The 13,519-nt window shown below is 35.0% G+C and overlaps 1 protein-coding gene across 1 annotated transcript; it reads right to left on the bottom strand.

Moving 5' to 3' along the window:
• Window positions 1-2,498: 2,498 nt before the first annotated feature.
• LOC136221092 (uncharacterized) lies at window positions 2,499-12,711 on the bottom strand. Its single transcript, XM_066008870.1, has 9 exons — window positions 12,447-12,711; window positions 8,078-11,010; window positions 7,915-7,995; window positions 6,761-6,913; window positions 6,353-6,516; window positions 5,501-5,648; window positions 5,292-5,414; window positions 4,284-4,371; window positions 2,499-3,014 (listed from the first exon to the last, which is right to left on the bottom strand). The coding sequence occupies exons 2-9, from the start codon at window positions 10,760-10,762 to the stop codon at window positions 2,824-2,826; spliced, it is 3,633 nt and encodes a 1,210-aa protein (XP_065864942.1). The 5' UTR covers window positions 10,763-11,010; window positions 12,447-12,711; the 3' UTR covers window positions 2,499-2,823.
• Window positions 12,712-13,519: the final 808 nt, after the last annotated feature.

Below are 13,519 nucleotides of genomic sequence, written 5' to 3' on the forward strand. Positions count from 1 at the left end.
AAAATGAAAATTTTCAAGAGTTATATGATATTTTAAGCAACTTTAATTCTTCACCTTTTTAGGTTTGAGGTCATTTATGTGTTGTTTTTTTATGAGAGAGAAAGTTAATATTTAGAGAGAGAAAACTCAAAAAATAATGATTTTGAAATATAAAAAATGTAGTTCCATGATAAATATGATATTAAACAACTTTAATTCTTGAAAACTTTCATTTTGAGGTCGTTATCGGCCAAATTTGGCAAGGTCAATAAAAAATAAAAATTTTACAAATCACAAGGTTGCGTTTGTAACGAAAAATATTATAGGTATCTTATCTGCAAATCTGTGAAACCACAATGTATCTATTTGTAATTTATCCTAAAACTATAACCCATTACAAAAATACGAAATTTAAAAAAAAAAAAAAAAATCTTGAAACCTAGTATAATTAGTATAAAAGACCCCAAATAATTAATTATATTCTTACAGTGGCCATTCTAAAAACCATAAACCCCTAATACAAGGGGAGAATAAGAAACAATTAAAGTTTTCTAATTTCTTTTTATCCCATGATCGGCACCGCATTCAGCTCGTTAAAAGTTCGACCATATTTGACCCCAACTTATAAATGAGCAAAGCGCATTCAAAAACTCACGAGCAGGTACGGTTATAAGTTTATGAAGAAATTAATGAACAAACATGATTATAATACTCATGAACACATTCGTGAAAAAACTAGGCTCAAAAGATAGTGAGTAGACTCAGTTATAAATTCATAAACAAGCTCGATTATAACGTTTATCAACATACATGTGAGCAAGCTTGGCTCGATTAAAATTTTATGTGAAATTTTTAATTTTGTAGGTTTCAAAACTATGTAATTATTTAAATAAATTTCAAATGGACATAGTTAATGTGTTGTTCGCGAACAAAATTCATGAACATAATTAATGAGATGCTCCCCAACAAAGCTCGTAAACAAATAAACGAACTGCTCACGAGTACTTCACAGACAAAATATTGAACTCGAACTCGAGCTTGTCAATTTTCTAACAAACCGCACATGAGCAGACCAAAGCTCGATTCAATTTAGACATGGGCCGAGCTGGACCGGACCTAATGGGCTTTTAAGTAAAAATATTCATCCCAAATCCAACCCAGCCCACTATTAATTTAAGTGGATTCAGACCGGACTGAACTCGAACTTAAAAATCAAATCCCAAACTCATATAAACGTGCCTAAAACATATATATATATATATATATATATATATTTATTTTATAATAATGCTAATATTTCATTAAATAAGAAGAAGATTGATAGTACAGCAAGAAAGCAGTAAGGTACAACGCCTCACATAAGTATAGGCAACGCCTAATACATGATCCACTAAGGTAATAACATGACTACAAAAAGCAGAAAAAACCATAAAATGTACCACTAGCATAAATAACAACAGATAAGTCATATATTTCTCAAAACTCCAAGTTCGCAGAAAAGCATTTGTAGTCCATTCTCCAACATTAGAACCATTCTGAACTTTCGGATCTGAGTTCCTTCTTTCGCAATCCCGTAGATCTAGTGGTCTACGGATAAGATCTACCTTTTCCGCTCTTGCTAAAACAGAAAATGTTACAAATGAAAAGATTACGAACAACGGATGCAGTTCAAACGGGGTTAGAGATCTGAAAAAATATATGAAATCCAACTAAATAAAACTATCACAATAAAATAAAATTAGGAAAGCATAAAAAAAGGGGAGGGGGAAGAAGGAAGACAACGGTTTAAGGTACAGGTGAAGGAAGAGCAAAAGATTTGCAAAGAAAGGGGATGAAAAGGAAAAAGAAAAACAGAAAGGGCAGGAAAGGAGGGGGGCGGCGCAAAGAAGGGGTGAAAAGGAAAAAAAGAAGAAAGGAGAAGGCAGGAAAGGAGGGGGGCAAAATATATATAATTTTTAATTATAAAAGATAAAATTTATACTTAGAAATAAATATTTAATTATAAATATATAGATTTATTAATTAATTTAGTCCGGCCGTGCTAGTTTTATCAATGCCAAAGGCAGGCTTTAACGAGCTAAACCGAGCTGGACCAATGATCAATTTTCATTGTCCAACCTTGGCCCAAAGAATACGAGCCTAAACGGGTACCTAAACCCATCGACGGGTCTAGTTCAATTAGGGGTCAATTACATGAATATCATAATTAACTACAAAATTACAATTAAATTATATCACCAAACTTAATTATTAATATGTCATTATTCTCTATATATTATGATTTTACACCACAATTTAAAAATTCTAGACTCCAATTCATAAATTATAAATTCTAAACTTCAAATTTATAAATTCTAATCTTTAAAATATATTAAAAGTACTGATTTTACTAGTTTGACATAATCCAAAATTATGACTTGACATATAGTTGTAAATAGTTTCTAAAAGATGAATTTCTGTGTAATTTTCCCTTCAATTAGAGACCTAACCATGGATGCATTTTTAGTTGAGCAAATAGATGTAAAAATCACCTTTTCTATTATTATTTCACAATCAACAATGACAATCTAGCAACAAGAACCCATTAGGATTCTTCATAGAGGCATATAAAAATAACCCATTACAAAAATATGAAATTAAAAAAAAAATCTTGAAACCTAGTAGTATAATTGGTATAAAAGACACCCAAATAATTAATTATATTCTTACAATTCCCATTTTAAAAACCATAAACCCCTAAATACAAAGGGGGAAACAAGAACCAATTTAAGTTTTTTTCAATTTCTTTTATCCCAAGTTATAGTGTCCTATAATATAATTATCATCTCACTAGCCATCATCACATTACTTGGGTGTTTTGTTCTGTCCTTTGGTTTGGCCAGCAGCCGTAGACATCACCCGCAATCGCCCAGCGATTTCGGTGAAGGATGGCCTGACCGCGGGATTAGGAGCCCAGCACTGCTCCATCAGCTTTTTCCATTCCGCGTCGCAGTAGCTCGGAATTGTTGGTCTCAATGTGTTATTTACAATTCCTCCTACACAAACAGAAACAGTTTTGAACTTAAGTATGCAGTTTCAAGAAATACAAGCCGAACCACGGGATTGAGACGAGGGCTGCAAATGAGCCGTCATGATCGGCTCGGAGTTCGGCTTGTATTCGGCTCGATCTTGATTTATAAACGAGCAAGGCGAAACTCAGCTCGAAAGCAGGCTCAGTTATAAGTATGGACAAGCATGATTCTAGTGTTCATAAATACGCTCGTGAACAAACCATAGTATTATTGAGACCGACTTTGGAAAGATGTGTTTTCATTTGTTTTAGAGGTTTCAAAATCATGCTTGAAATACGGGTAAAAAACATTTATGGCTTTTAAGGTAAAAAACATTTATGGCTCTTAAACTATAGTGCTACTAATGTTATAGGGGTAAATTACACTCATGGACACTGAAATTTACTCATTTTTACAGTATGCCACTAAACTTCAAAATGTAACAAAAAGTCATTCAACTTTACACTTTACCCTTTATAACATTATGACCACCACCAAACTTCAATTAATGCCTCATGACGACCTCAAAATGGAAATGTTAAAGAATTAAAATTGTTTAGAACTATATTTACTATGAAATCGCATTTTATATTTTACAAAATTACCATTTATGGAGCTTTCTCTTTTTAAACATTCACTATCGCTTTCCTAACCAAACAATACATAAGTGACCTCAAAACGAAAAAGTTGAAGAATTAAAGTTTCTTATAATATCATCAATTTTTGGAAATTTTATTTTGAGGTCATCAACGGTCATTCTGATGCGTTAATTGAAGTTTAGTGGCCATAAGTGTAAAGTTGAGTGATTGTTATGTTACATTTTGAAAGTTTAGTGGCCATTCAGCGAAAATGAGTTAAGTTCAGTGGCCATGGGTGTAATTTTACCCATTAGTATAGCCTTTAAACTTCATCCGGTGAGATAAAAATCTTTGAACTTTACATTGTGTAGCATTAAAGTCCAAATCAGCAAAAACCCCTAAAATTAACGAAATGATGACTAGGACAGGTTTAACTACATCATCAACTCCTTTTTATCCGTATCACCAAAAATTATGGTCAAATGCCTATTTTACCCTCGTCATTCCGTTAATTTTTTAATGGGCTTTTGTTGATTTGGATTTCATGTTACAGAATGTAAATTTAAGGGCTGTATTATTAATAGCGCTATAATTTAGGGCCATGGATGTAATTTACCCCTTGAAATACGGGCAGAAATCCAGAAAAAGTATCAAAAGAAGAGTATTCCTATCATACCTATGATGGCACCATAGTGCATGTTGGCATATGGCTCATCTCCTGTGAGGATCTCCCACAATACGATTCCGAATGAGAAAACGTCAACCTGTGGAAGCAAAAATAGAAAACGTCAACCTGTGAAAGCAATAACAGAAAACGTCAACCTGTGAAAGCAAAAATAGAAATATAAGTTATGTAACATGGAAACGGAAAACGAGAAATGATATTTGTAAAAAATATAGAAAACAGTAACGTGAGAGAAATGTGTAAGTAATAAAAATACTAAAGTATAGGTAAAGGCTATGCTTACTTTGTTTTTAACAAAGTAAGCCTTACTTTGTGTGTTTTCACCATTGGATTAATTTTATACTACATCATCCAATGGTGAAAACACACAAGTAATGGTACTTGGTCAAAAACAAAGTAACCATAGAAGGCACCCTAAAGTATATCTATAGATTTTTAAAATTAAAAGGATGTATGTTCAATTTTTTTTAATATCTACATTAAAAAAAAATTACATACAGGTCATATAATAGAGGGGGAAAAATTCTTTCATTTTCAAAACTTGTATAAGACAATTTAGAAGATATTAGGGATTTACTGAGCATTTAGCATTGATCTACCTCTAACAACACACTACATCCTAGGAAATGAGTTTCGAGTTTCGGTTTCGGGAACGTGAAGCGAACTTTAAAATCAAAGTCTTCGTGCAGCATAGGCTAGAAGTTATGTAAAATAAGAGAAATGTCCTATAGTGTTAAAGGCTGAGGTTACATTCAGATGATCAACTTGTGCATAAGAGTATACTAATTGTTTTATATATATCAATCGCGTTACAGACAAACTTGTAACTTTCATTCACTTGATAAATTAGTACGGACAAGAAAAGAATAGACGGTGAGATAAAACCTCGTAAGAGACAATATATTACACTCCCATCATTGCAGTTGCTAACTTCCCATTGAATATATGGTACAACTGATTTTGTAAAAAAATTCCGAAATGAAAAAGGAGACAATATACCTTTTCTGAGACTTTATTGCTGCTACCATTTAGCAGTTCTGGTGCCATCCACGGTAAAGTTCCCCGCACTCCCCCAGAAACTAAGGTGTTTCTTTTAATTTTTGACAAGCCAAAATCACCAACCTGGAGCACATTGAATTCAGAAGGTTTATAAAAACTACAAAAGAATTATGAGGATTGGATTTCTACTTCCTATTCAAAATCATCACCTTGCAGATAGGTCGTTGGGGATCTTTCAAATTAACAAGAAGGTTGTCACATTTCAAATCAAAATGCACAATATTTTTTGAGTGCAAATACTCCATTCCGAATGCAGCATCCATAGCTATTAGAAGCCGCTTGCGACGATCTAGATACCTGCAATTCAAGGTTGGAACTTCAAAGTGAATGCAGAGGAATATGTATTTTTCTCTGAAAAAATGTCAGCCATATGATTCAAACACTTTAGGATAAGGGTCAAATTTGACCCTAAGGTTTTCAGTGAAGTGCACATTTAGACCTAACGTACAAATTGGTTAAAATTTAACACTAACGTTTCCAAACAAGATCAATTTTAGCAATAGGTTACCGAAAATTTGAAAATGTTGGTTTGACTGTTATTTAACTTGTCACATCGAACATTCCAAACATCAATTATGTTTAAGATATTTAATGGGCTACTATCATAGTTGCAAAAAAAACCGTTAAAATGCTAACAATTAAGTCTACCACATATAAGTTAATCACAATTTTTTTTTTTGTCAAAATGTCTAAACTGTTACTGCATTACTAATGTAGTTACAAATAGCCAACAAAAAATGTAGGAAATTGCTTTAGTTTATCGAAAAAATTGTTTGGAAGGTCTGATGTACAGTTAAATAACAATCAAACCGGCTTTTTCAAATTTTTGGTACTGTATAGCTAAATTTGATCTTGGTTGGAAACCTTAGGGTGAAATTTGCACTTCTTCAAAAACGTTAGGGTCAAATTTGATCCTTATCCCAACATTTTATATTACAGAATTCATTAATTAATCAGCAGATGCAAACTGAAATCCAGAATAAATAAATGCTTGATTGTACCTGTCCTTCTTAAGTAAAACATGCCTCAGAGAACCATCAACCATGTACTCTGTCACAGTAGCTAATGTCCCACCAGGTCCATCTTGCACCACACCATAAAATGCTACCACGTTTGGATGGTGAAGCTTAGAAAGTATTTCAGCTTCACGCCAAAACTCTAATGTCTGAGGATTGAAAATGAATTTAGATTACATTAAGACAATAAAAACTACGGGAAGAGAAAACGGGAGTTGATGTTAACCAATATGCTTCAACTAAAGCCAAATAAGAGTAATGAAGTTATATCTTCAGTTGGCTTTTAGTTGATGATACAATAAAATTGTCATATTTAGCAGAAGTAGAACACAACTTTTATTGATGGAAAAAATGTTAAAAGTATAAGTATCTCAAGAGTTGAGGAGAAATTACCAATCTCTCTTCTTCTGATGAGCGACCAGTGAAACAGATCTTCTTTAGCCTCTTAATGGCAACATCCGATCCCCTCCATTTTCCATGATACACAGTACCAAAAGTACCAGACCCGAGTTCTCTCAGTTCTTCCAGATCTCCATTTCTTATCACCTGATATGGACATCCAAGTAAAAGAATTGAGCTGTAAATAACTGGTGAGAAAACTAGGTTTACTTCTTTTTGTAATATTTACATAAAAAACCAAGGGTTATCCTGCACTGGAAAATGAACTTAACTGACCCAATACTGCTCAAAATTTTAATCAACATCTAATAAGCTATATTTGTGTCCAGATGTTTAACAAGCCCAAAGCATATTAACAATCATCATGCTTAAAAATAAACTCTCAGACATGAATGCAACAGAAGAGCCTGTTAGAGCCCTTGTAACAGCAGATACAGACAAGTAATACGAGACTAAATACTCATTATACAAAAATGAGCAGTTTAGCGAATCAATTTTATTAACTGCGTCAAGCAGTTAATTAACAAAACATGAAAAACTATTACAAACCCTTGTTTGTTTTCTTTTTCATAGTTGTGTACTCAATTGTTCACTGTAAACTGTCACACACACACACACACACACATATATATATATATATAATATGAAACAAAATGAAGGCCCACAGCTCAATTTACTCTTGGTCTCAGAACTTCTTTATGAAACAAGAAGCTAAAACAGCTAATTTGGCGCCAAAGTGCAAGTAAGGAACAAGGGAAGCTTGCTAAAATATCCATTTGAATAGTATTGCTGCTATAAATTCCAGTTTCATCCTATCAGTAGTTGAGGTATAATATTCCATAAATGCAGTCTTCAAATATTGACAAGGAAAAAAAATCTCAAGCTTCAGAAAGTGCCATTTGCTTTCTGAATAGAATCAAGTGCAAATTCCTTTTTTCTTTTCGATTTTGACAATTCTTATATTTTACAAGAGTTAAGTATCTGCTCCTATGGAGACTAGAACCCTAGATCTCCCATAAAGGGAGAGATTGCCATTTCCTTTAACAGCTATAAAAGTTGAAACTTCTATGGAAGTGATATATGGAATGCATCTATAGTGGTGGGAAACAGCACAAAAATATGCATCTTAACATAAACAGGAACTCTACCTGCAAAGTATTGATGTCAATATCTACCAGAGATGGATCAAGAGGAGGTAGGCCAGCATTCCTACTTTCTGACTTCACAACCTACAAGCATCAGCATAAAGTGAACACAAATTACCAAGATACAAAAGAGGTTTCAAATGAAACAAACATTGAATGAAAGTACCTTATAACCTGACTCTGGTGATTTTAAGTTCTCATCAAATTTTATACTTTCGCTGTCCTTCACCTGAGAAAGGCCAAAATCTGAAATCTCTGTAGACTCAGCTCCAACCACTCCTGGAGGATTTTTGTCATTGTCTTCTCTGAAATTGAGTTGAGAGTACTCAGGGTTCATTGAGATTCCATCCGTTGCAACATAATAAGTCATCTGATCTCCTTCTTCAATTTTTGCAAGTGCAGGAGTACTCAGACGATCCTGGTCAGTAAGAGAAACATCTTCCTGAACATAACCTTCATGTGCTAACTTCTGGAAGTATGACCAGTGCTTGGGCTCATGATTTTCCATATTGACACTCACACCAGCTCCATCATTATGTATTGGGCGAACAGCAGATATATCATCTTGAGAGATCCCTTTGGTGAATATTTCAGAAAGGAAATCTCGGGGGAATCTATCATTAATATCTATACTGATATCTGATTGCTTTGTTCTAGGAATACCAGCAACTTTTGCTCCTTGAGAAACATCTTTAGATGAGTTCTCTGTCCCAGAAACTGGATGAGAAAAATCCTTGCCCATTATGTCAACACCTTTAGGATCCACAACAGGCTCTGTAAATCCAGATTCTCTCATTTCTTGAGCCGGGAGTTTCTCATAATTACTAGAGTGCTCCATAAGGAAGTCAGCCTTGAGAGCACTATCCCTGCTAACAGAATCATCCAACACATCTTGAGTGTCAGAAGGCTGATTATTCATCTGAGAAACCGAATCAGCAAACTCCTTGTACTTTTGAAGTTGCACAAGTCCATCATTGATAGTCTGAGTGTCTGTATACGGTGGTCTGGAAGATGATATGGAGTTTTCTGTAGAAGGAGCCAGATTACTTTGGTACTTTTCAACAGATTCTGCAATTGAATTAAGCAACTGAGAACCAAGTGAGTCATCTGATTTTGTTAGTCGATTCAGCAACTCCGCCTGCTCCCGTGGTATTCTTTCCGAATAATAAACTCTCTGAGGAGGCACTGATGGTTCAAGGTAGCTCAAATCAATCAGATTGGAAACAGAATCAGTATCACTTGGAGCAAATGCTCTGTAAGATGTAGAACATTGATCATCTTGAAAAGATTTAGAAACTGGGGGCAGACCTGCAGCATCAACAGAGGAAGAGACCATCTCTGGTTCTTGACACATTCCCTCCTTTTTTGAGGGCAAAGAATGAAGATCTCTTCGCACTGCAGCTGCAGTTGGTGCTTCATCTAATGGAACAGGGTGAGCTTTTTCCAAAGGGTGAGTCTTTTCAGGATCAGTCTCTTGTTGAAGTGAAGGTTCAGGTTTCAGCTTCTCCTGTGAATTATGCACCTCATAGCTAGCACCTGGCTGCCCTTCATTCAGACCTTGCTGTTGATTCATAATCCCCTGGAGAGGCATTGAGTGGACAGGCATTGAGTGGACAGTTTCGTCAAGAGGAGAGTAATTAGATGAATTGGAGAGGTTGTGAGGCAGAAACTGCTGAGTTTCTCTGTGATCCATCAACTGGCCATGGTAAAATTGTGGATAGGTTTCATTCACATTGGAAGAGCTTTGAAGAGATGGTTGAGCAGCCGACACTGAAGTACTAACTCCAACAGAGACAGTTGCAATCCTGCTTGTCTCCCTGTCAATACCCAGTCTATCTAACTCATCTAAATTATTTCCTGAAGAGCTAGCTAAGCCATGCATGATCGAGTTTCTTCTGGATCCCAAGTCCATGCCATTAACAGCAACAACATATTGAACCTCAGAATCACCCTCCATACTGCCCAGGCTGAAATTAGCATCATATAAATCACTCATAGAGAACAAAAACATTCTAAGTTTTTGTGATCCTTCTCTATCTTCAACTTCATTCCATTCCTCCATCATATTCAAAAAATCCTCATCACAGGAAACAGAAACCAGTGCGTCAAGATCCTCTCCAGGAAGCTGATACTTTATCACATGAGTTTGGTCATAAATTGCTAAAATTTTCTGTTTAAGCTCCCTCCATGAGATGTCCCTTTTAACACGTATAATGTGTGTTTCACCTCCAACGTACCGGAGCTTCCCATCACTAGGACGGGGTAAAATTTTACCACCAAAGCTACAAAGAACTTTTATCTTTGGAGACAAGCTACCAGAGGTTCCCGAAGAATTATAACCAAGTATAGGCCCTCGACTTCCATAACTTGATGAAGCTCGAGGAACAGACTGAACTGACCTATAATTGCTCCTCTCCTCATGCAAACTCAAGTTTGTTCTTTCAAATTCTTTTGGACCTTTCTCTACTATGGTGAGCATTGATATATCTGACCCACTTTCGGACCCTGTATGACTAATGCCCAAAATTCCTTTTAATTCCATGTAACCAGGGGCATAATTAGGATCGCCAGAAGTATTTGCGACTAGAGGGTTCTTATGATTAACTCGATCTCGCATAAATTCAAAAGCAAATTCCTCACCTGTCTGTATGGAATAATTACGTACAGGTTTAACCTCTGATACATTTAGGTTAGGAAGTCTCATATTTGCATTTCTGCTGCTTGCAGGATCTAGTATAAATGCTTGAGCTACTGGCAGGAATCCCTCATGTCCAGGTTCCCTAGAACTATACTGATATTGTTGATGCAGGTCTGCTTGCTCCATTGCAAAAGCATTTTGGCTCCTCTCCATTTAAAGCAGCTTGATTGGGATTAACCCCCAATCGCTTGAATATTAAATGAAACATGCATATGAAGAACTCATATGATACATACTAGTTAATCAAATTTCAAGCAGGCAAAGTCAAAGTACACGATGAAAGCATCAAAGATTAATTCCCCTAAAACACTGAAACAGGAAACAGATCGTATCACTTTCCAGTTACCCTTTACCAGTTCTTCAATAGCTTCATCAGCAATGCTCAATATGGTAAGATGTGACTGCAATCAAAATCCAAAGAAGTCAATAACATTTGAAGCATAAAATGCTGCACATATGATATTATTCGGGAAGCATTTTTCATAGGAGTATGCAATGAACAAGTGAATCATTTAAAAAATCCGACAATTTAGCTCAATCACAGACGTCATACAAAATATACCAAAATATGAGATTTAAAAAATTGAGAACTAATAAAGTCGTTGTTAACAAGCTGTTAGAGATCCAAGAATCAAAGAGTTCTCACTTCCCATGACAACTACTGCCTAATGATGTCACAAATTGTCATCTACTTTTATCAAATGTCTTGATGGTAGAAGCATGATTAAATACTCAAAACATGTTCTAAAATTTACAAATATATATAAATAAACAAATAAAAAGATATTAAAAAAAGTATGGTTAGAATCCTTCTTCGATACTATACAAATTCAGGCCCCTGAGCACCTTAACTCTAAAGGGATACAGAATCATATCATGAAAGATCTAGAAAATTCGCTTCATTTTCACTAATTACCAACAAAGAAGCTAACTGCTAACACTGACAAGATTACAGGTATATAAACTGAATCTAAGCAGAATAAAATAGAGTATGGACCGCCCATTTGATGACTAGGGAAAACAAATACAGGCAGAGCTTACAAAAGCAACAAAATGAAGCTTTATAAGAACTTATCCTCTGCAGTTGAGCCAAGCAGCACGGTTTATCATACACTAATAGATCCTATGGCTCACAATTTTTCGTGCACATGCCATTTTACCGTAATAAGTAATTTACACAAAAGAACAGGTGCAGCAGTCAAAGAAGCTAACTGCTAACACTGACAAAATTACAGGTATATAAACTGAATCTAAGCAGAATAAAATAGAGTATGGACCGACCTATTTGATGACTAGGGAAAACAAATACAGGCAGAGCTTACAAAAGCAACAAAATGAAGCTTCATAAGAACTTATCTTCTGCAGTTGAGCCAAGCAGCACGGTTTATCATACACTAATAGATCTTACGGCTCACAATTTTTCGTGCACATGCCATTTTACCATAATAAGTAATTTACACAAAAGAACAGGTGCGGCACTCAAAGTGCGGCCACAACCTAAAAAACCACGGAACCGCATATACTGACAACTGATGTTAATTCAAATAGCAAAAGCTCGGACTCCTACACCTAACCCAGGGATAATCTAAATCAACTACTACCGCTATTCTATTCTGGCGAAACAATTCAATCAAAATTGTAAGCAAGAGAGTAAAATACACGCATATGCATCCTATGTTTGACTTGCTAGAACTACACAAAATCCTAATCAATTAAACCTGTTAATCAAGTAAAATACATGTTTCGCACAGATCAATTGCAGCAAATCAACAAAAACATCCACAATACGAACATGGAAAACAAATTAAAAACAAAAATGCAAAGAAACAATATATACCTGAAACAATAAACAAGCTATAGTAAGGAAGATTGCTTGAACCACCGCAGGAATCACTGTGTGAACTCAAATCACTGTGTAAACTCAAATCACAACAACATCAAATCTACCTACTCCACTTTCCCTCTCTGCCTCCCTCTTTCAGTATTGATTTTCTCTTTCTCTAATCTCACTTTCTCTGATATGAGCTTCAAAGCTTCTTGTACTAAGAAATAGATTTCCCAATTTTTCCCTCTTTCTCTATCTCTCTATGCTCTTTTCTCACACCATCTGCCAATAAATTCTGGTAATAGTCAAGCGGGGGCGACGATATGTTCTGAAATGACGATATTATCCTTCAGCTAATTCCTTATTTACTTAGAATGCCACAATGGCTTCGGTTTGACTAACTACTTGTATTTTCTTCTGAAAAATAGGCGGGATCTGGTGTTTCTCGTGGAAGATGGATCCGTATATTCTGTCGCGATGTGTACCGTTATATTAAATCCAACGGGTGTTATTGTTCGGTGTTGTAAAGATGATCGGGCCAAAAACTTTGGAGCCCAACAAAGTAACCGACGTTAGTAGTTGGTAACATTTTTTTTAAAAATAGTGTAAATTTATTTCAAACATATAACGCTAATGAACTAAGTCGTTCATGAACGACTCGACATTCGATTTAATAAAGAATTAATTGTGTTCGATTCGATTTATAAAAGAATCAAGTTTCAGTATGATTTTGAAGATCAGTTCATAAACGAGTCGGATTTAAGCACGGCGAAACTCGATTCAAAAACTTGTGAGTAAGTTCGGTTATAGATTCGTGAACAAGCTCATTTAGAAGCTCGATTATAATAGTTATGAATATGCTACTCAGTTATAGGTTCATGAATAAGCTCGTTAAGAAGCTCGATTATAATAGTTATGAATATGTTACTGAATAAGCTCCGTTCGGTTTTTTTAATGATAATATTTTATAAATAGGAAAATATGAAATTATGTAGCTTTAGTTTTGTATATTTCAAAACAATATAGCTTATAAACATAATTAATGAGTTATCTGCGAGCAAAATTCTGAACAGAATTATCGAGCT

Source organism: Euphorbia lathyris, chromosome 1 (genome assembly GCF_963576675.1).
Source record: "Euphorbia lathyris chromosome 1, ddEupLath1.1, whole genome shotgun sequence".
Classification (NCBI taxonomy): Eukaryota; Viridiplantae; Streptophyta; class Magnoliopsida; order Malpighiales; family Euphorbiaceae; genus Euphorbia; species Euphorbia lathyris.